Source organism: Ustilago hordei (assembly GCF_900519145.1).
Source record: "Ustilago hordei strain Uho2 genome assembly, contig: UHO2_contig_06, whole genome shotgun sequence".
NCBI lineage: Eukaryota > Fungi > Basidiomycota > Ustilaginomycetes > Ustilaginales > Ustilaginaceae > Ustilago > Ustilago hordei.
In genome coordinates, this window is record NW_024545253.1 from 1,028,665 (window position 1) to 1,048,186 (window position 19,522).

The following is a 19,522-nucleotide window of genomic DNA, read 5'->3' on the forward strand; positions in this document are numbered from 1 at the left end:
CGATAAGAAGGACCGCTCTTCAATATCTCGCTCTGCGAACCGCGAGGGGAGCTTCTCTGGACGGATTGAGTCAGGAGCAGTCTCAGCCCGACCATCGACAGGCTATTATCCAACACCCCTGTACCGCAACAATACACATAACCACCACCTGACGCTCTCATCCTATTGGCGGGCACAGCCAGACCGCTTCCCAGGACGCCGCGCCGACCTTCCCGTGCAGTCAGTCCCTCGGAGGCTCGATCTCCCAAAAGAGCCCGGCTCGAACCCCATTCGCCCAGCTCTCGTCGGCCTCCTGAATTTGGACCATCACAAAACTCTTCTCGCCTCTCCACCTCCACCACTGCAGCAGCCATCAAATTTGAGCCCACTGACGATCTCAGCATCATGACACAGCATGCTGCCGCCTACTCGAATGGCAAATCGAGCGACCCGGCTTCGCATGCCGAGTCGAGCAATGGCTCCAGCAATGGACATCGGAATGGCAAGACAGTAGCCACTTCTGGCTCTGGCGACGATTATGCTGAGTCTGCTACATTCACACCGCTCTTCCCCGGCAGCTCGACAGATCGCAGAGAGCTGGTCAAGCTCACCCTGCAGTCCTTGCGAGAGATGGGATACGATTCAACAGCCAAGACGCTTGAAAACGAGTCTGGTGTTACTCTCGAGCATCCTTCTATCACAGCTTTCCGCACTGCTGTGCTCAATGGTGACTGGAGGAATGCAGAACGACTGCTTATCGATGGTCTTACTTACGCAGCAAGACGCATGCAGGCAACTCGTGCCCAGAGCACTGGTGGAGGCTCGTTGCTCGATGCGCCTTCATCTTTGTCCACCGCCGCTTCGTCGTCAACGCCATTGGCAGCCACGGGAGAAGTCAGCAACGGAGACCTCATCGACACAGTGCTGCGCAGACCAGACCTGGTCAGCCTCCGATCCATACGCTTTCTGTTGCAGAAGCAACGATATCTCGAGCTGCTCGAAGCAAGGCAGACCAAGAAGGCACTCGATGTCTTGCGCGAGAAGCTTACTCCTCTGAGCCGTGACACATCTCAGCTTCATCTGTTATCGAGCCTGGTAATCTCGGCTTCGCCTGAGCAGCTTCGGGCTCGTGCTGGGTGGGATGGGGCTGAGGGCGAATCACGTCGTTTGCTCATGATGGAGATCGAGTCAGCCGTCTCCCCGCTGGTCATGGTTCCGAGTCGACGTCTGCCACAGTTGCTAGAGCAGGCGCAACGATATCAGAAGCAACAAGATCCGTTCTTCAACCAACCACACGGCGCACACTTCTCGTTGCTAACGGACCACAGATCCGATCCGTCCGTCTTTCCTTCGAGTGTCGCCCGAACCATTCAGGATCATCACGACGAGGTCTGGTGTCTGCGGTTTTCGAACGATGGCAACAAGCTGGCAACGGCAGGTCGGGACAAGACGATCCTCATCTGGAGTGTCTTGGACGACTACAAGCTGCTGCAGAAGTTTGTGCCGCTGTCCGACAACATCTCGTCAGTGTCGTGGTCGCCAAACGACAAGCGTCTGCTCGTTACCTCGGATGTGGACGTGACACTGTGCCAGCTTGAGTCGGGGAGCATGTTGACGTTGCGTGAGCATAGCTACACGGTCGCAACTGCAGCATGGCTTCCCGACGGCACAGGCTTTGTCACTGGCGGTATGGACGGCAAGATTGTTTACTGGGATACCGATGGCTATGTGCAGCATAAGAAGAGCACTTTCCCTTTCCGCGTTCTGTCGGTCGCTGCATCTCCGGACGGAACGCATCTGATTGCGCTAAGCCGACGAGAAGTGGCACCGACGACAATGCCTTCTGCAGCAAGTAGAGGCCATATCAGCTCGTCCACGGCGCTCAGCACCTCCACGGCATCCGACCATCTGAGCGACAGCTCCTCTCCTTCGACTACTTCGACTAGCTTTGGCCACGACCGAAGCGATATTGGCTCGCCAGCTGACATGGGCAGTGGTTCCCGCACTATGGGAACTGAAAGGCATCGTATTCATTTCATCAACTTGCGAACACGGGAAGAAGTAGAATCGATCTACCTGCGCGAAGAAGTAGTCAGCTTGGCAGTCAGCCGTGACTCGCAGTATGCGCTCATCAATGTCCGACCCAGCGAATTGCAGATGTGGGACATCGGACGTCAGATCTTGGTCAAGCGTTTCAACGGCCACAAGCTGACAGAACACGTTATCGACTGCGGCTTTGGTGGTATCGATGAGAATTTCGTCGTTTCTGGAAGTGAGGATGCCAAAGTCTACATCTGGCACCGCGCCACGGGTAGACTAATCGAGACGCTGAGCGGTCATGAGACTGGTACGGTCAATGGCGTTGCTTGGCATCCGAAGGATCCTTTGATGATTGCTTCGTGTGGTGATGACCATACGGTGAGGATCTGGAGGCCGGGAGGAAGGGCGAATGTGGGTGTGAGTGTGAAGAGGGAGGAGCCAATACCTGTTTCGGAAGATTCGGAGATGAGTAGTGCTGCAAATCCGTTCCCTTGGAGCTTTTCGGATCCTTCGAGCGCGGGAGAGGTCGATTTGATGCGGTCGGTTCATGAAGCGATGGATGAAGAGGAGGAGGTTGAGACTTCTTCGCCTGAGCTCTAAGCGCATCACTCGCCAAAATCTATGCTTCTTCCAAAACCCCCCTAACTTGTCTTCACATCCGCTTCTTCTCAGTCTTCCCGCATATCGCCTTTCTCTGCGCTGCTCACACCTGCTAGCCCTGGACACTATTCCGTCCTTTGATTGCCTTCATCTCACACCTTGTTTTCCCACAACTCTTTCTACTGAACATTCACGAGTATTGCAGTCATTTGTCTTGTCCATCATTTTCTCTCGTTTGTACCTTTTGCATCTTAGCACCTTGTCCATTCCTAGCACATATCGAACTGTCTATGGTTGATCCGCACAGCACTTTTACACTGTGCCAATCCCAGATGATAGCCGATGAACTGAAGTGCCAGTGCTGAGGATGTTCGAACCCTGACTGAGTCTTGCTAGACAGGCGAGGAAGAGCGCGGATCCCGATCGCAGAAAACGCGAGTCCCGATCCCAGAAATGAAGAGATTTCTGTGTTGTGTGTGTGTGTGTGTGTGTGTGTGTGTGTGTGTTTTGCGGAACGCGAAGAAAATGTCATTTCGTCGTGAGCTTTGACCAGCTCCCAGTCTCAACTTCTCATCTCAACACCAACACTTCTTCTGATCATCATTTTGGCACATCGCACTCCACCCAACGTTATCGACATCGCTGATCGAAACTGATATCAACGAGGCTCGCCGTCCACAGTTCTCCTGCCAGCGCGATAACAGTACTCAGCAGCTGAGGCTGTGATTCCGCACTCAGTTCGCTTCTCGGCTCGCCGCTGGCTCCCACGGCGCTCACCATGTTCACCACCCCATCCAAAGCTCGCGACGTTCGATCGTCGACCCCACTCGCCGGTGGTGCGGGTGTGGGTGCTTCCCATTCAACCAACCGACCTTCACGAGCTGGTACACCTGTATTTGGTAGTCACGACCCGATCTCTCCACCCTCCTTCCTGCGACGCGCAGATGAAGCAGCAGGAGACGTTTCCTCCTCCTCCCTCTTCATCTCCAGCAACACCGCTCGACGTACCGCCCGTGCGCGTCCACGCCCTTCCTCCATGCTAACCGCCCCATCCACCGGGCCCAACATCTCCCTCCTCAGCCCCAACACCGCTTTCGACCATCACCGCGAAGGATCAGTCATTTCCGACACAGATGCGCGTTCCATCCCCGGCACTGTCCACTCCACTACCCCTTACCGTCGCACTGCTCCCCTTCCACCTCCTTCGTCTAAAGGCGCTAAACCGCAACAACTCGAAGAAGGAACCGTTTTACTCGGCGACCAATGGATTCACGTCTCCTCTTACTCCCGTTTACCTACCGAAGTAACCGAGTTGTTGAGCGAAGCGGATCTCTACATTGACGCATTTCAGGGGCAGTTGGATGTAGCCACCGGTTACGCATGCTTGGTTTCTCGCACGCAGGTGTTCGTGTGGAACTACACGAGTAGAGGTGCTGGAACTGGTAGTCCAACTTGTTTTGTTTTTCCGGTGCCAGAGTACACATCAAGTAGTATGACTAGTATTAATGATTTATCGCACGCTTGCTTTTTGACGAGAGGAGGTGGAAGTGGGAGTGGGAGGGAGCCAGCGCTATTGCTTGTGGCACCTGATGGACAAACTTGTCTCTGGGAAGGCATCTCTTCTTCGTTAACGAGACAGGATCGGGCACAGCGGATTAGGGCGCCGCTGGGGAACGGGGAGACATTGGTGAAGATGGAAAGGGTGGATGAAGGGACGGTTGTCCTTGCTACTAGTCAGTCCCGCTTGCTCCGCGTTTCGATTGGTAGTAGAGCAGGAGTGCTTCAGGCGGAGATCAGAGCTTTCTCCCAACCGAGGGGTCTGCTGGGGAGGATCTTCGGCAGTGCTTCTGCCATCAGTTCATCCAACGACCAAATCTCTTCTCTCGCTATCGCACCATCCCAACCGCATAAGCAGGGGCGAGAAGTTTACGCCATCGGCCACAAAACTTTGCAGAAATGGCACATCCTAGAATCAGGCTCCGAACGTCTTCTTGCCGAACAAGACATCCAGCAGGTCATCGCTAGCTCGGTCCTTGAACAATCGGATGAACGATATTCCGCTGCACAAAGCCTCGCTTTCGACATTCTCGATGGAGCTGTCCAGGGCGATGGAAAACTGGTGTTGCTTTTTTCTCAGAGTAGAGGCTCTCACGAACCGCTTAACTATGGACTGGCGGTGCTGGATGCGGTGAAAGACGCGGGGTCGTTTGTAATTGCGGCTCTGATCAGTATCGATTTTGCCAACTATGCAGATCCACGACCCTACGCGGTACCCACACTCAGCATGCCCCGAGGCGGTCCAGCGGCATTTGTCACCTTCGCAGATACAGTCGTAATCAAACAGCTAGAAGAGGGTTGTGAAGGATTTGAAGAGGTAGTAAAGCTCAAAGATGATGTTCGGAACAGATTCTTAGGTTTTGGAAGCGATAGCGTTTCGGTTGGGGCACAGAACGCTATTGCTGCTCTCTCACTTATCTCTGCTATCTCCGGATCACTATTGGTGGAAACGAATACGAGCGAAGTTAAGATCCGATGCACGGCTTACACTTCCGCCGCGGATCGCCAACGTGCAGATACAGAACGGTTAAAAGGCAAACTGGAGCAGGCGCTATACTATTCCGAAAGCCCGCTAAACCCGTTAACGTTGAAACTTCCGGCGGTGTTGCAAGGTACACTGATGACCGCGGCTGTACAGCTAAGTAGGGAGTTATTGACGTTCTCCAACCCGATCGCTCAGAGTGTTGCTCCGAGCGTGGATCTTCGGATAGCACTAAAGGATCGCACCGCAAAGCTTACCTTGCTGATCAGATTCATCGCGAGGTGCGGCCATATGGAGAAACTTGCTCAGACTACCAAACGTCAGCTCCGAAGCGATGCAGAGCTATCCGCTGCCCTATCTGAACTCTGGGTATATCAGAATGAATTCTACTCGCAGTCGCAGGGACAAAGTGCACTTGCGAGGGCGATCGAAGCAGTGATGCAGGAGCAGGGCTTGGCGTCGGGCGGGGAAGATGTGGTTAGGTTGTTTTTTAGACATCACGCAGATTTAACTCCAAGGGTACTGGAGAGATTGTGGAGGCATAGTAAGGGTGTTGTAGCGCAGGAGTTGGGAGGGAGAAGTAGAGGGGTGGTAGAGTTGAATAGAGTTGTGATTGGGGCTTTCAGATCTGCCTTGCGCTACCGAAAGGAATGTGGGGGCTGGTATGGGATTGTAGAGCGTGATGGAGGGGTCTTTGAGGGATGGACTGCGCAAATGACCAGCGTTCAACTGCTCGAATCTCTGTTCTCCGTCACCAGCAACGTTATTCCTGATCGAACGAGAGAACTCGGCTCGAGCATCGATTTTACCATCCTCGCCAGCAGCGGTGGGGGTGGAAATGAAGAACAACGCATTCAAACCGAGCTCAAATCCCACCTTTGCTCTCTGGCAGAGATCGCACTTTCATCCTATTCCGAGCGGCTATCGTATCTCTCCTCCGCCGCAGCTGCTAGTTCGGGTCAGGGAGGAGGAGGTGGTGGTGGTGGTGGAGATAGTGCGTTAGAAAGAGAACTTTCGGTTTTCTCCACAACCTATCGTTCCGCACGACCTCGATTCATCCACCCGCTAGTTTCCATCGGACGATCAGATCAAGCGTTTTCCCTAGCGGAAGAGTATTGCGATTTTCGAACGCTAGTCGAACTGTCCACCACGGCCAACCTGTACTCTGCTGCTCGACTGGATTCTTATCTGGAACGCTATCGCGAATCTTTCGCCTACGAGCTGTACAATTTCTACCTCGAATCCGACCAACCTAAACTCTTGCTCAGCCAGAAAGCAGAATATAGCTCGTTGGTGCTGTCATACCTTGATCAGACACAGAATCTTCGATTGGGCTGGCTTCATGATCTAGCGCTGGAGAAATACGACGATGCGAGTGGGAAACTAGAGAGTTTGGCAGTGGGGGAAGAGATGTTGGGACAGAGAAAATTGATGTTGAGTCTGAGCAAGCTAGGTTTTTTATCGGGTTGTACAGTGCAGGATTTGACCAAGGAAGGTACGCAGAGAAGGATTGAGGTTTGGGATGATTGGTTGGATTTGGTCGCTGTTCAGGAGAGTATGGTTGCGCTTTGGGGGAACTCTATCGGGTCTTTGCCTATTGATCTTCCCAACGCAGGGACTGCTGCGGGGGAACAACTCGCTTCTGAAGTCACCGACACGGTTGCAACTCGTCTAACCGAATACTCTGCTTATAGGCGACACTACATGCATCTAGTCGAAAAAGTACTTGTTCAGGCAAAGTATCTCAACTCGGAAGACTTGGTCGATCTATTGACGCTCAAAGACACCCCTCCGACGCAGCTAGAAGATTTCGCAACGGCTATAAAAGTCCTCATCCGCGCCCAAGACGTTCCTGCACAACGCCTCAATTCTTCCCTACGTGCAGTCTGGAGAAGAGCCGTGATCAGGGACGATTGGATAGCCTTGAGCGAAACAGGTGGCGTCAGCGATGAAATGGTTATGGCTGATCTCAAAGCCACTGCACTCTACGCGGTCCTGAGGGAGGTGCTGGGTGAGGAAGGGAATAGAGCTGCTTATATGGATTTACAGGAATTGGTAAAGGATGACGGGGGAGAAGAAGGCGGGGAGAGGGGGTTATTAGAGGCAAGGTTTGATGAGGCATCGGATGAGTTCATCTCGAACTTGATGGAGGATTGGCAGAAAGAGAGGCTTACGGTGAGGGCCTTTTTGGATGATTCGGATTTGCCGCGGTTGGTTGGGGAATTGGCGGCAGTGGCGGCTGTAGAGGGGGAAGGGCAAGAGGGGGAGGTGACGATGCGGGGAATGCGAGGTGAGGTGGATGGTGAGGGGGATGGTGAGGATAGTATGCTGATCGAATAAGCGCAATCAGGCGTGATCGAATATAGGTAGAATAGAATCCCGCGTAGAATGAGAGGCGAGAAATTACAACATCAGATTGCACGAAACCTTTGACTGCGACAGCAGTCTTTGGAAGTACAGAGCCTTGAAAGCTGAATGTCGAGTCGGAACCGAGGGAGCAGCTGATGAGGATTCACTTGGGCATATCTTTTATAGCTAGTTCTAAATAAACATCCAGACGCTTATGCCATTCTGCGATGTGTGTAGTTTCTTCCCGGCTTCGAATACCATCGGCGTTAGATGGTCGTCCTGTATACAGTTGAGTTTCAGAAAGGTTAGCAATAGTTATCGTTAATCGTAGCTTGGGATCGACGTGGAAGATCGTGTCTAGACTCACCAAAATTATCAAAGTAATTTTTCTGGAAACCTTCTTGGTAGAGTCCCTCAAGCTGACGAAATTCTTCTTCAGGTATAATGTGTCTCAACCGATTCAAGACGTTGTCCTCAGGTAAGGGAGGAGGTTGAGATGTTTTTCTGAATCTGGAGAGGAAGTTGAACTTGCTACCGCTGCTTTTGGAGCTACTTGCTCCACCTTCTGCTCCTCCTGCTTCCGCTGTATGGGATAGCAGCAAGAGGCCGATTGTTAGCAGGAGTACTACTGAGAAGCGAGTTATGCGCATCGCTGGTCTTGAGGACAAATGGAAAGGGACCTAGTTTGGCGAGACGAGTGCGGATGTTGCCAAATTGGTATGGGAGTCTCGAGTGGATGGTGTGCTTGATTGGTGGAGATGATCAAGTGGAAGAATGTTGCAAAGGTAGTGGATAGAGGGAGGCAGCACCTTGCTCACCTTAAAGAGAGAGAGAAAGGGTGAATTATTTATGCGACTCTTTGCAACGGTTGCTTGCTTCAATCCTCCGATCATACACTTTTGCATGAAGAGCTTGCCAAAGGACCAAGTGGAAGAATGGCGCAGGGTTGCTTGACGGAGCATTTCGGTCTCTCCATAGGGCTGCACAATGGCGTGCAGTAAGCTGCCTCGGTGAAAAGTGCGACTGTGGAAGAATGAGAAAGAAAAACCATGTCGGAATTGAGGAAACAGGCAAAGAGCAGAGGCTGCTATTGTTGTGCACAGTAGCAAGGCAAAGGGAGAACGTGTGACGCCGGCGTCCTCTTTTTTTTTTTTTTTTTTTTTTTTTTTTTTTTTTTTTTTTCTTTTTTTCTTTTTCATATCGGAGCTAGCCATTGTCGACGCTCGCAAGCGTTACTAAAAGCAGCACAGGCGCATCGAGCAAAAACAATCAAGGTGCCCTTCCCGTGGGACACGTCCCACTTCTGTCAGCTCGTCCCTTGTCGGCGAGATGCGAGCCTGGCAAAGATCATGAAAATTTTGCGCTGGCTTTTGTTCACGGCATTGGCTTGGTAGACAACATCCGACTAAGGCCTGTCAACTTAATCAGCAGGTCACATCACAGAACTCAAAGCCTTTGTGATCTCTCCGCTGTGTACGAGGCACTTGGTCAGGTTCTTGAGCTGATATTCCTCTTCTCTCTTGAACCGACTGCGGATATCGGCGAACTGATACGAAGCTCGAATGCCACTTGTCCATGGGAACGGTAGCAAATGCTGGTTGCAGCTCGTGTGGGTATGTGAACGGACGGATGCAGTCATTTGCTTGGCGCTGGCGGCAACTTCATCAGCGCCAACGGCGATCGATGGCCATCACTTCGTCCCCTACCTAGCTGCCGGTGACTTTCCTGTGAGCAGTCTGGATCGTCGCAAGGGTCCAGTGCGGTTGAAGGAGCGACAAGGGATTTGTCTGCTGCTGCTCGGCTTCTGTGTTAGGCTCACTACAGCTTGCGGAATACCAAAACCATCAAGGAATCCTTCCAAGAAACGGCTCTCGGACATGGTTCGCAGAGCAAGATGAGATAATTTGCGAAATGGCGCCAAGGAGAAGCGTTTGCTTGTCCGCAGCGAGCTTTATGAAGTCGACAACCCCACCCCCCCCCCTTCCCCACTGGTGCGGTAGCGAGGCACGCATCAGTCGACGGAGCGTTGCTTTCTCACGTGGTTCATCAACGTCGGTCGTCGTAGCCAGCGGGTCCTGTGACCGAGGATGATTTCTCCCACGCCAAGATGACAAGCGCAAGTGTGGTTGGTGGCTGAGCGCTGATTTCGGAAGCTGCCAAAGGACCAGAGTCGCTCGTGACTACACTGCGACGAGCGAGGGAGGCAATGTGATCAATGTCTGAAGTACATAAAAGCATGCCGCCGTTCCGGACAGATCGCACCTGCCTTGGATTCGTGTCAAGTCAGTCGCATTGCTACTCAACCACCATAGGCGTCTCAACTACAACTACGCAGCCCTTGCCAAACTCTCTTTCTCTATCCTCGCTCGTCAAATCGCTCAACATGCCTTCTCGAAAAGCCTCGTGTTGCTTGCTGCTCCTCTTCCTGGCCGTCAGCACGTTTGCAATGCCCATAAAACGAAGGCGAATTCCGTCAGTCAGCGCTGCCGAAGAACTAGCTCCAAAACCGATCGAGCAAGCCAGCCGAGCTTTCGAGACGCTCTTATCTCCAGCATCGACGGAGGAATCGCGTCTTTATCAGACTCCTCCAGCCAACGTGGTGCCGCCGCGAAATCAAGAAGGCTCGACCAGGCAACAGTTGGACTTGGCATTGCCGCCCACCAATCACAGACGAGTTCGTGATCCTATTGACAAGTCTCGTTCTGTTTAGCATCTGTCCTTTTCACTATAATGCAAATGCTGTGATTCGATCTGTCAAGCAATGTATCGCCTAGTCAGTGACTGCGGTGGGGAGACCACGCGGGAATCCTAGGTGCTGCAGTTCCTTTCAATTGTCTCGTCTTGCTTTCGCAAAGAGATGTTGAAAATAGCAATCCAATATGATAATGTAAGATGACATAAGACGATACGGGAGCCGATCTCTGATGAGATCGGGTACAACATGGTCCTGCTCGTTGTCAGGCATCGTCATTAAGGAGGATACACCCATATTCGGCATGTACAGTCCCTGCCCGAAGTTTGGGGACAGGGTCCAATAGACAATGAGTTAACTGTCTGATAGCATAGCTTCCATCTGCTTGGAGGAGTGATCTCTCATAAGTGTCAGACTGAGCAAAACACACAGTGAGCAAGCTCGGAAGAAGAGCTTTTGATTGCAGTGAGTCTTGGAGCCAACTAATACTTGAGTGGACCTCCATGCTTAGTATACACTAACAGCAGTTACAGCATCCCGGAGCAGGCCATTGATGATCCAATTGCGATATCTGACAGCTGTGAGGTTCTTGGCAGGATCCCATTGATTAGCCAACCCTGGCCGCTTCTTTCTTGGAGCCAATGGGAGCACAATCAATGGGGTTTTAAGGTTGAATGCAATTCTGGCCCATACCTGGATGCTGAAACAGCCAGAACAGAATCTCAGAACCATGTTGTTGATGTCTTCTCAAGTGTTTTTCCAGCAACTAACCCATGTGTGTCCAGGCCAGTAGCCAACCTTGACAACTGCCTCATCTGTGAACAGCACACCCCTCCAATCAGTTGTGCTGTTAGCCTTGGCCCATTCTAGACATTTATGCTGGTTTTTGGCTGTCAGAAATGGCTTTCGGAGTGCAATCCAGTGGTTTATACTGGCCTGGTATGCTGTGTTCTGGAGCTGCATAACTGGAATGCCACCAAGTGATGCTGACAGCTGTTGCCATGATAGAAACAGGTTTTTGAGTACCTCATGCTGAAGGTATCAGTCCGAGGTAGCTGTCCAGGAGCATGGATGGCCAGATAGTGCTTTTGTTTTGAAGGTACCATGCTCCTTAAAGTTATGGATGGTCTTGTGAACTGCTGTCTTGGAAATGCTGCTTAGCTCCGTGATTTGTCAAATTGGCAGCCCAGTATCATGTATTGCAATGATTGAAGCATGCTTGCTTGTAGAGAGCTCATTGCCACAGACCATATTGGTGTTTGAAGTGTTCTTGATTAGTATGATGGTTGTGCTATTGCTCAATGACAATGATGACCCAAATGTGGGGTAACTGGCTAAATCGGGAAATTACCCAATTGTCCCCAAACTTATGCACAGGGACTGTACTGTACGTGAACTAAGTTGAAGTAGATAAAAGCTACACAAAGCATAGAGACCATGAGGGTAGTGCTTACAGCTGAGTAAAAGGCTTGAGCATCTGAGCATGGGCCACATGTGTCACAACCTACTCAAGACAAATGCTTTGTTTTGCTCCACAGTCGATGTGGCTCTCTGCCACTCCTCTTTTGTATATATATAGACTCCTTCTCTCTCCTCGCTCTCTCTCTCTCCTATCATCATCAATTATACGAAACTTCAACTAACTACGTTAGTGGACGTCAGTTAGTTCTGCCCGTTGTCATCACACCGTATGCACAGAGATGAAGGCATGGGCTAGCAGCAACTCTGTGCATACCATAGCGCAATCCTTTTCACATCTGCAGGTGGGACCCTCTTGCATACGGCACCGTCGAGCTCCCAAGATTCTCGTCTAGCGCTGCTGAAGCAACATGCGTTGCGGCTTGCTGCCTCGGCTTTTCTTTTGTGCTTTGACGACAACCATCCCACACCGCCTGAAGAAGCTGACCCAAGGCCAAATCGGCAGTAGCAGACTGTCTCAGCTTTTCAGCTCTGTCGAGACTCTGATCGGAGCCAAGACCTTCTATATAATCAACGATATTGCCCGCTTTTTTCCCCCTTCTCTTCATCATCAACCACCTCAAGCCTTTGGGACAGCAGAGTTCTTTGACCATGGCTTCCTTCAAATCTCTTCTGCTTGGTTTGATGCTGGCCCTGATGGCCGCATATAACGCTTCGTGCTACATTCTCGAAAACGAAGCAGTCATCTGGAGGGCTGGCGAAACGTTGGAGGAAGGGGTCCAAAGGCTCAAAGGCATGGTTCTAGAGGTCACCAATGATGGTGAGTGCGGAGCCTTTTAGGCCACATTTCTGTTATCGTCTCGTTTAGCTAACGCACTATCTCTTCCGCCTTTTCATCGCTTCGTCTTCACAGGTAAAGCGGTTTCGAGTGAAAGCCCAGATCTATTCTTTCACGAGTTGAACTCGGTCGGAAGACTTGGTACGTACCCGCACAGACGTCAAAGGTGATGATTTCAATCGGCCCTTGAACATACTGAAACATTTTTGATTTACCTCGAATGATGAATCAGATGTAGGGCAGAATACGCTCCAAGGTCGAGACTGGAACTCCTGGATTAACGCTTACATCACCGAACAAAGGCAAAGACTGCTTCGAGAGCAACAGAACACAGCTCGCAGCGACCGTCCCTCGGGCTGAGTATTGTCCCGTTGACTGTGTCTGGCAGGTAAGCTATCGCACTTCAGCCAAATGCGTCACTCCAAGGTGCTCGAATGTTCCGATCGCGTTGTAGCGACTGCCTTCAATCGTCCCACATTAAAGACAAGCTTTGAAAGTCACTTCACCCCAATTGCTGTACACTCACCCTATGCCGTTTCAATGATACTACCGTTCCTATCCTCACCCACATTACAACGCAGACTTGAGATGCTTTCTTGCTGCCAGATTCTAATCCTTAGTTGAACAGTTGCATAGTCCGGCTTGAGGACAAGCCATACAGCTCATTGGAACGGCAACTTCACAGTGCAACCTGGCGCCGTTTGAGCCCATTGAGCCAACACAAGGCTGCAAGTTCGCATGTTTCTCAGCTTCGGTCTTGATTCGGGATAGTACGAATGCAGTTCCCATGGCTGTTCACTTTGTTGTGTATGGTTGCTCTTCACTTGAGTCAGATGCAAACTCAGGCGTACCGAGCTTTCCTCCCACCATGAATCCATCCCATTGCATCATTCAGAGCCCATGTTCCTCGCGGCCTCGGCCTATCTCACTACTGGGATTGACCTTTCAAAAAGAACAAAAGGAAGCATGAAAACCCCTCCGCCGCCATCCCACACATCCATATCGTTGTTTTATCCACGGACAGCCCCTTTACAATGCAATCCTCCTCGGGTGCTTAATGTCAATGCTAGTACATCTTTAATTGGATCTTTTGTACGACGTTGCAATGAAACGTCCCGCCGTGTTCATCATAGGTACAATAAGAACCCACTCGAGCCAATGTATGACGCATGAGGCCTGCACATTCGAGTCCCACCACCAACCCTATTGGAATGCACCAAGGAGAACGTTCCGATGACAATCGTCTAACGGCCCATTATCTTGGTGAGCATATCGACCGTTGATTCCCGCCACAGTGCGTGTGGTACTGAACCTATGGTTGGGTGGGTCAGCAAACTGGAATCGGTATTGTGGGTCACCTTATCCGTTGTGTTTTGTTGGCCGGTATTGGTGCACTGGTGGGAAGGATGGTGTGGTAGCCTTTGCTCGGCGTTTGTCGATCGGCAATCCGTCTCTTCCGAGACACCCAAAAAAAAGCTCTCCTCGGACGTGCTACTGTAGCAAAGCAGAGGGCTGACAATGCGAAACGACGAGTTCAGCCCACAAGTACCATCCTACCATCAGGTGTGAAAAGGTTTCCAGCTTCGCCCACGATAATTTCCTTTTCCTCATCCAGCCTGCCCCCCTTTCTGTAGGAGGCCTATGCTTGTATCGGCTGGTATCAGGAGAAGACAGACGCCTGAACTCTATCGCTGCTGGGCCCCTTGCACTGCCTCGTCATGTTTCAGACTTGCCCTTCGCTCCGACATGTTACTGTATTGTCCACAGGGTAGACGTATAAAAGCACCAGACTTAGTTACTTCGTTCTCCATTAGCATCCATCCTTCCGTCTGTCAGTGCATACCGCTTTCATCGTCGTCACACGTAATAAAACCGCGTCCTACCATTCAGGTCTGTCACTCATTCCCACACTTTCCTCCTCCTCTTCCGAAAGCGAAGATGAAGTCCTTCACAGCCCTTCTCTTGACCTTCTCAACCCTACTCCTGACTATCAATGCTCCGCCGCCTGATTGGCCCGTATTCGCTAAACTCTCCGACTTGAAGTCCAAACTCCGCATCTTCCAAATCTACGCCAATGCAGCGTATCCCAACAAGCCTAAGAAACAGAAAGAAGCCATTGCGACTCTCCAGTATCTTTTCGACAATGATAAAGGTTGGATGAAACGAGACCACTTGATTCCACTCTACGACTACCTTGCGAGCGGAGGATTAGTGCAACACTCCAAGCATATGCCGTACGTCCCTGTAACAGAAGCGGTTAGTTACTTAGGTAAGGGTACAGTGTATGAAAAAACGGCCGTAGTGCAGCCTGCAATGAATGCTTTGATCAATCTTCATCTCAAGAAGGCAAAGAGGGCAGGTTTTAAAGCTAAGGACCAGTTGCTGGACGAAGTGAAGGGTCTGTCTGATAAGAGGCCATTGCAAAGAGGTTTTTTCGCTACTGTCCCTAGACCGTTTACTTGGGACGAGGCTGAGGAATTAAAGCGAAGAGTGGATGCCGTTGAAGCAAGTAGCAGCGGAGGAGGCAGGATGCATGGTGTGCCTTGGGGCAAGTAGCGTCGCCTAGACCAACTGATCAGGAAGCCCTTGCGAATGCAATTCGTCCAAGAGGGCGAGAGCGTCGGCGCCAAAGACGCCGACGCTTCATATAATTCTCCCACAAAATGTCACAATGCTCGTGCCTCTCTCTTGCTTTCTTACCATCATCTTCACCATTCAACTCGCCATCGATTGATAGGTGGTCTCCTAGCTATTATAGCGTCACCCACCCTGGACTCCCTTTCTTTGTGTAGCCGCTAACCCAGGCCCCTTCTACGGCGGGCAGTGTGCATCACCACCCTACCCTCAATCATCCCCGCTCCCCTCAACAGCTGTCATCATCATAGACGATCCCTGATCCCAGTTCGTTCTTCCACAATAGAAAAGAATGCAATTACAAACGTACAAACAAAAGCCAAACCCCAACCATCCACCATCAACCCTGAATCCGCTTCCTCTTGACATCGATCTTACTCGCATCCCTCCTTCCCTGTTCAAAAGCCACTGCATCCTTCCTATACGTTGACTTTGCTCTTTTCTTCAGCTTCAATTCTCCATGTTGCGAAGCTAAATAATCATCTGCGATCTGTTCTGCATCTTGTCGGAACCGAATCAGTTGGTTGCTTGATTGCCAACCCGCCCCTACTTGTTCCTCTTTGATATCTGGATCGCGTTTGGCAAGGTAGGGCTTGACATCTGGTAGGGAGGATTTCATGTCGAGACTGTCGTCATCGGGGTGGTTGGTCAGGTCAATTATGTCTGATTCTAGGGCTTCGTCGAAGGTTGCTTTGATGTCTTCTTCGCAGGGGAAGGGAGGAGTTGGGTGCGAGTCGTAGAACTGATCCTTAGCGTCGGAGAAGGAAGAGGCCGAGGGATGGTCGGTGAATCCCCACTGCGCATAACCGTAGTTTTCGGGTGTTTCTGAGGCAGATCGCTTAAGCCCATTCCCGTTCCGGAAAGGCTTTACATCTTCTTGGTCCGCTACATCTTCCAACTTGGCATTCCTGGATCTTGATACCGTTGGACCACCATCTTGCTCTGGCTCCGGTGTGACCCCGCTCTGCACCACCGGATGCCTCAATCTCTGCTTCTCCTTCTTAAGCCTTTCCCCCTCCTCCCTATCCGCATCCCTCAAGCTCTTCTTCTCACCCTCGATCGCCTTGCTCAATTCCTCCTTCTTCTCCCCCTTCGCCAGCCCGATCAGTCCACTTGCCAGCCCTTGAGAATAACTGTTCTTTCCCGTCTTGCCCTTTACCTCCCCGCTCCTCGCCTTTTCGCCCGCCCATGTCAACACCTGATTATGTACCATCTCAAACGCATGTGCCGCAGCAACAGTATTTACGGCCAACCCGTAGAAAGTCCAACTCAACTTGGTCCTATTTGCGTACGAAGTCGAATACGCCTTGACGTCAAAGAAAAGATTCACCGCTATAGCGACCTGATTCACCCAACTCTCATTGCGGGGGCAAGCGGTGGTCTGGGAGACGATTTCAACGATCGACATTCCAGCACGGCTTTGATTGGCTTCGGAGGTGGAAGAGGCTAGCAGGTCGGCTTGGGTTAGGTTTTGAGAGGACATGAGTCGCGTTGCTAGACGAAGGGCTTGTTGGGCTTCTGCTTCTCCTGTGCCTGGGTGTTTGGCGAGAGCGATTGATTTTTGGATTCGAGAGAGAATGCCGGAGTTGATAGAGGCTAGTTTAGAGGAGGATTCGGCGAGGGAGGAGACCCCGTCGGTTGCGAGGGTGACGATTCGGGCGATAGCGTACAGCTTAGCTGTGGAGGAGGACGTTGAGGTCGAGGGTGAGCGTTGCTTTTTGGTTGCTCGCCGTGAGGTGGAGCTGCTTAAAAAGTCGTCCTCTGATTCGGAAGCGTCGTCTGAGTCGCAGAGGTCGATCACACCATCGTCGTTGGTAGAAGGCTCTGGCTTTATCTTTGGCTTGACGTCTTGTCCATATCTTACCTGTAAGCTGTGGCAAGGCCGAGCGACTGAGCCAGCTCCACCTCGTTGTCGTACAGGCATGTTGACTGCTTTTCTACAGTCAGTACGACAGCAGTGTAGCTTCAATAAGTAATTGTGATGGTGGTGGCGATCAAAGAAGGTTACATTGAGGGCGGCGTTGGTGGGTAGTGGTGGGCTCAAATGAAGCTGAGTCGGCAGTGTTGGTGTTCAGCTTCTTAGACCATGAAGCCCATCCTTTTTCGTGCTTTCTGGCCGTGGAAAGAGCGCTTTCTGTTCAGGGTCCAATGCCTTTGCTTTCGGAACCGTATTCCGGATTCTGTGCTTTCTTCGATCCCGTCTCCGAGCGGCATGGAAAAACAAGTCGGTGGAATATAAGCAACACCTTGCTACCCTTTCGCACATTCACTCGTCACCTCACACACATCCCTCGAGTCGAGCCGATGAATCGGTTCTTTCCTTGCCTCTCCACCCTCGCTCGAACTTCTTTTCCAACAACAGCATTGCAATCAAGGACAGCAACCATGTCGACCTCGAACTGGGCCTCAACACCTCCCATTCCCAAGGACAAGCGACCTATTGTTCTCTCAGGACCCTCGGGTGTAGGCAAGAGCACCTTGTTGAACAAGCTGTTTGAGGAGTTTCCTGATGATTTCGGATTCAGCGTTTCTCGTAAGTTCCCCTGCCCCTCTCGTCATCCTCTTCAATGTAAAGGTGCGGTATTCTGACCTTGTCTGTGATTTCTGTGGGCTAATAGACACTACCCGAGACCCAAGACCAGGCGAGATCCGCGGGCAATCCTACCACTACGTCTCCCAGTCCGAATTCGAATCCCTAGTGCAACAAGGTGCATTTCTCGAACACGCCCAGTTCGGAGGCAACCGATACGGCACCACAGCCAAAGCAGTTGCTGACGTCTCCACCGAAGGCGTCACCGGCACTGATGGCTCATCCAACGCTCGTCGTGCAATCCTAGACATCGACGCTCAAGGTGTGAAACTTATCAAGGCTAACCACGCTTCGCTCAACCCGATCTACATCTTTATCAGCCCGCCGAGTTTCTCGACACTGAAGCAGAGATTGACGGCGAGGGGGACGGAGACGGAAGAGAGCGTAAAGAAGAGATTGACAATGGCGAGTAAAGAGATGGAATATGCGAGGGAGGATGGTGCGCATGATTGGATTATTGTCAATGATGATTTGGAGAGAGCGTATGGGTTGCTGAAACGGGCGATCAATCAGACGTTGAAGAAGGGAGAGGATGACAAGATGCCGAAGAAGGATCAAGATGAGGAGCAGTGGCAAAAGCAGCATTCCGCCTGAACTTTGCACTCTCAGTATACATCGCAAGCTGCTTGATCAAACGACGAAACGCGGAGCCATGCATTGCAATATCGCACTTCCACCCCCTTTCATCGACTGCCCACAAGTCTTGGATGTGAATGGTTTGAGATTGGAGTCACCCACGCCACTGCCTCTCGGCATCAGTCAAAGGCACATACATCACCCCGCAAATCTTCTTCTTCCTCACCTCGCCATCCTCCCCCTTATCAACCTGATATATATTCTGCTTTCCACTCCCATCCTGTTCCTCCACGGGAATGAACATTCTTCCTGGCGCCTTCAACTGTTCCAATAAGGCTTCAGGTATTCCCGGTGCTGCAGCACCAACATGTATCGCATCAAAAGGTGCTTCACTCTCCATCCCTTTCCTTCCGTCTCCGCAGAGATTCACTACCTTGCCTTCTTCCATTGCTTCTCCCAGTCCATCCTTGGCTAGGTTTGAATTCGCCTGATCGACCAATCCCTGAATGTGGTCTATACCTAGAACCTTGCCTGCGCCTGTGCAAGTGGTTAGATGGTGGAAGATAGCCAAAGTGTAACCGGATCCAGAGCCAACATCGAGGACTTTGCAATCGGGCCGGAGAAAGGGAAGGAGATTTTCGGCGGCATGAGCGTGCATGTGTGGAGCAGAGATTGTTGCGCCATATCCGATCCTTTGAGGCGAGTCCTGGTATGCGAGCGAGGGTGTGCGGACGTAATTTGCTCGATCGACCAGGGACATTGCTTCAGAGACTCGGGAGGAGGTGATGAGGGAAGAGTTGCGCATGTTGGAGATTAGCTCGGCGTTGGTTGCTCCTGAACAACGCCATGCCATGGTGAAAGCTTGTAGGAGGGGGATCGTGACGGAATGGAGTTGCCTGAGGTGCAATGTTGACGAGACTGCGGCTGGTGCGAGGTTTGAGTCGAGTGAGATGTAGGAAGCAAGAGCCCAAGGCTGGGGCTATACCTTAGAGCTAAGTTGCGAGGCAGGTCAGGGTGATGAGGATGGTGGTAGCAGCTATGGTGAGCGTGGAAGGACAAAGTAAAAATGACAAGCGCGCGCGCTATGCAGGGTCCAAGTGCGATCGCAACCCCACGCTTCCAAGCTATCGAGAGCCGGCGGATGCTTTGACGCAGCTTTCTCAGATCTCTGGTAAGAGGCATTCCCTGTTACGGTATCGCTCGATCGCAGACTAAGGAGGCTGGAAGAAGAACGCCGTTGCAAATGGTATGCGTGTGCGATTACGA

The 19,522-nt window shown here is 51.5% G+C and overlaps 9 protein-coding genes across 9 annotated transcripts; 6 read left to right on the forward strand and 3 right to left on the reverse strand.

Annotated features, from left to right (window-relative positions):
• Window positions 1–384: 384 nt before the first annotated feature.
• Window positions 385–2,619, forward strand: UHO2_03775 (uncharacterized protein; the record flags this gene model as incomplete). The annotated part of the gene is made up of 1 exon (XM_041554381.1): window positions 385–2,619. One exon carries the CDS (start codon window positions 385–387, stop codon window positions 2,617–2,619), a length of 2,235 nt encoding a protein of 744 aa, XP_041410315.1.
• A 778-nt stretch (window positions 2,620–3,397) lies between these two features.
• UHO2_03776 (uncharacterized protein) lies at window positions 3,398–7,498 on the forward strand (the record flags this gene model as incomplete). Its single annotated transcript, XM_041554382.1, has 1 exon — window positions 3,398–7,498. One exon carries the CDS (start codon window positions 3,398–3,400, stop codon window positions 7,496–7,498), a length of 4,101 nt encoding a protein of 1,366 aa, XP_041410316.1.
• Window positions 7,499–7,812: 314 nt separating this feature from the next.
• On the reverse strand, window positions 7,813–8,157 carry UHO2_03777 (uncharacterized protein; the record flags this gene model as incomplete). Its single annotated transcript, XM_041554383.1, has 1 exon — window positions 7,813–8,157. The coding sequence occupies one exon, from the start codon at window positions 8,155–8,157 to the stop codon at window positions 7,813–7,815; it is 345 nt and encodes a 114-aa protein (XP_041410317.1).
• Window positions 8,158–9,890: 1,733 nt separating this feature from the next.
• Window positions 9,891–10,217, forward strand: UHO2_03778 (uncharacterized protein; the record flags this gene model as incomplete). The annotated part of the gene is made up of 1 exon (XM_041554384.1): window positions 9,891–10,217. The coding sequence occupies one exon, from the start codon at window positions 9,891–9,893 to the stop codon at window positions 10,215–10,217; it is 327 nt and encodes a 108-aa protein (XP_041410318.1).
• Window positions 10,218–12,269: 2,052 nt separating this feature from the next.
• Window positions 12,270–12,816, forward strand: UHO2_03779 (uncharacterized protein; the record flags this gene model as incomplete). Its single annotated transcript, XM_041554385.1, has 3 exons — window positions 12,270–12,438; window positions 12,532–12,597; window positions 12,689–12,816. 3 exons carry the CDS (start codon window positions 12,270–12,272, stop codon window positions 12,814–12,816), a joined length of 363 nt encoding a protein of 120 aa, XP_041410319.1.
• A 1,578-nt stretch (window positions 12,817–14,394) lies between these two features.
• Window positions 14,395–15,012, forward strand: UHO2_03780 (uncharacterized protein; the record flags this gene model as incomplete). The annotated part of the gene is made up of 1 exon (XM_041554386.1): window positions 14,395–15,012. The coding sequence occupies one exon, from the start codon at window positions 14,395–14,397 to the stop codon at window positions 15,010–15,012; it is 618 nt and encodes a 205-aa protein (XP_041410320.1).
• A 418-nt stretch (window positions 15,013–15,430) lies between these two features.
• UHO2_03781 (uncharacterized protein) lies at window positions 15,431–17,014 on the reverse strand (the record flags this gene model as incomplete). The annotated part of the gene is made up of 1 exon (XM_041554387.1): window positions 15,431–17,014. The coding sequence occupies one exon, from the start codon at window positions 17,012–17,014 to the stop codon at window positions 15,431–15,433; it is 1,584 nt and encodes a 527-aa protein (XP_041410321.1).
• A 461-nt stretch (window positions 17,015–17,475) lies between these two features.
• Window positions 17,476–18,274, forward strand: UHO2_03782 (putative GUK1 - guanylate kinase; the record flags this gene model as incomplete). Its single annotated transcript, XM_041554388.1, has 2 exons — window positions 17,476–17,623; window positions 17,709–18,274. The coding sequence occupies 2 exons, from the start codon at window positions 17,476–17,478 to the stop codon at window positions 18,272–18,274; spliced, it is 714 nt and encodes a 237-aa protein (XP_041410322.1).
• Window positions 18,275–18,410: 136 nt separating this feature from the next.
• Window positions 18,411–19,109, reverse strand: UHO2_03783 (putative l-isoaspartyl protein carboxyl methyltransferase; the record flags this gene model as incomplete). The annotated part of the gene is made up of 1 exon (XM_041554389.1): window positions 18,411–19,109. One exon carries the CDS (start codon window positions 19,107–19,109, stop codon window positions 18,411–18,413), a length of 699 nt encoding a protein of 232 aa, XP_041410323.1.
• Between the last annotated feature and the right edge of the window lie 413 nt (window positions 19,110–19,522).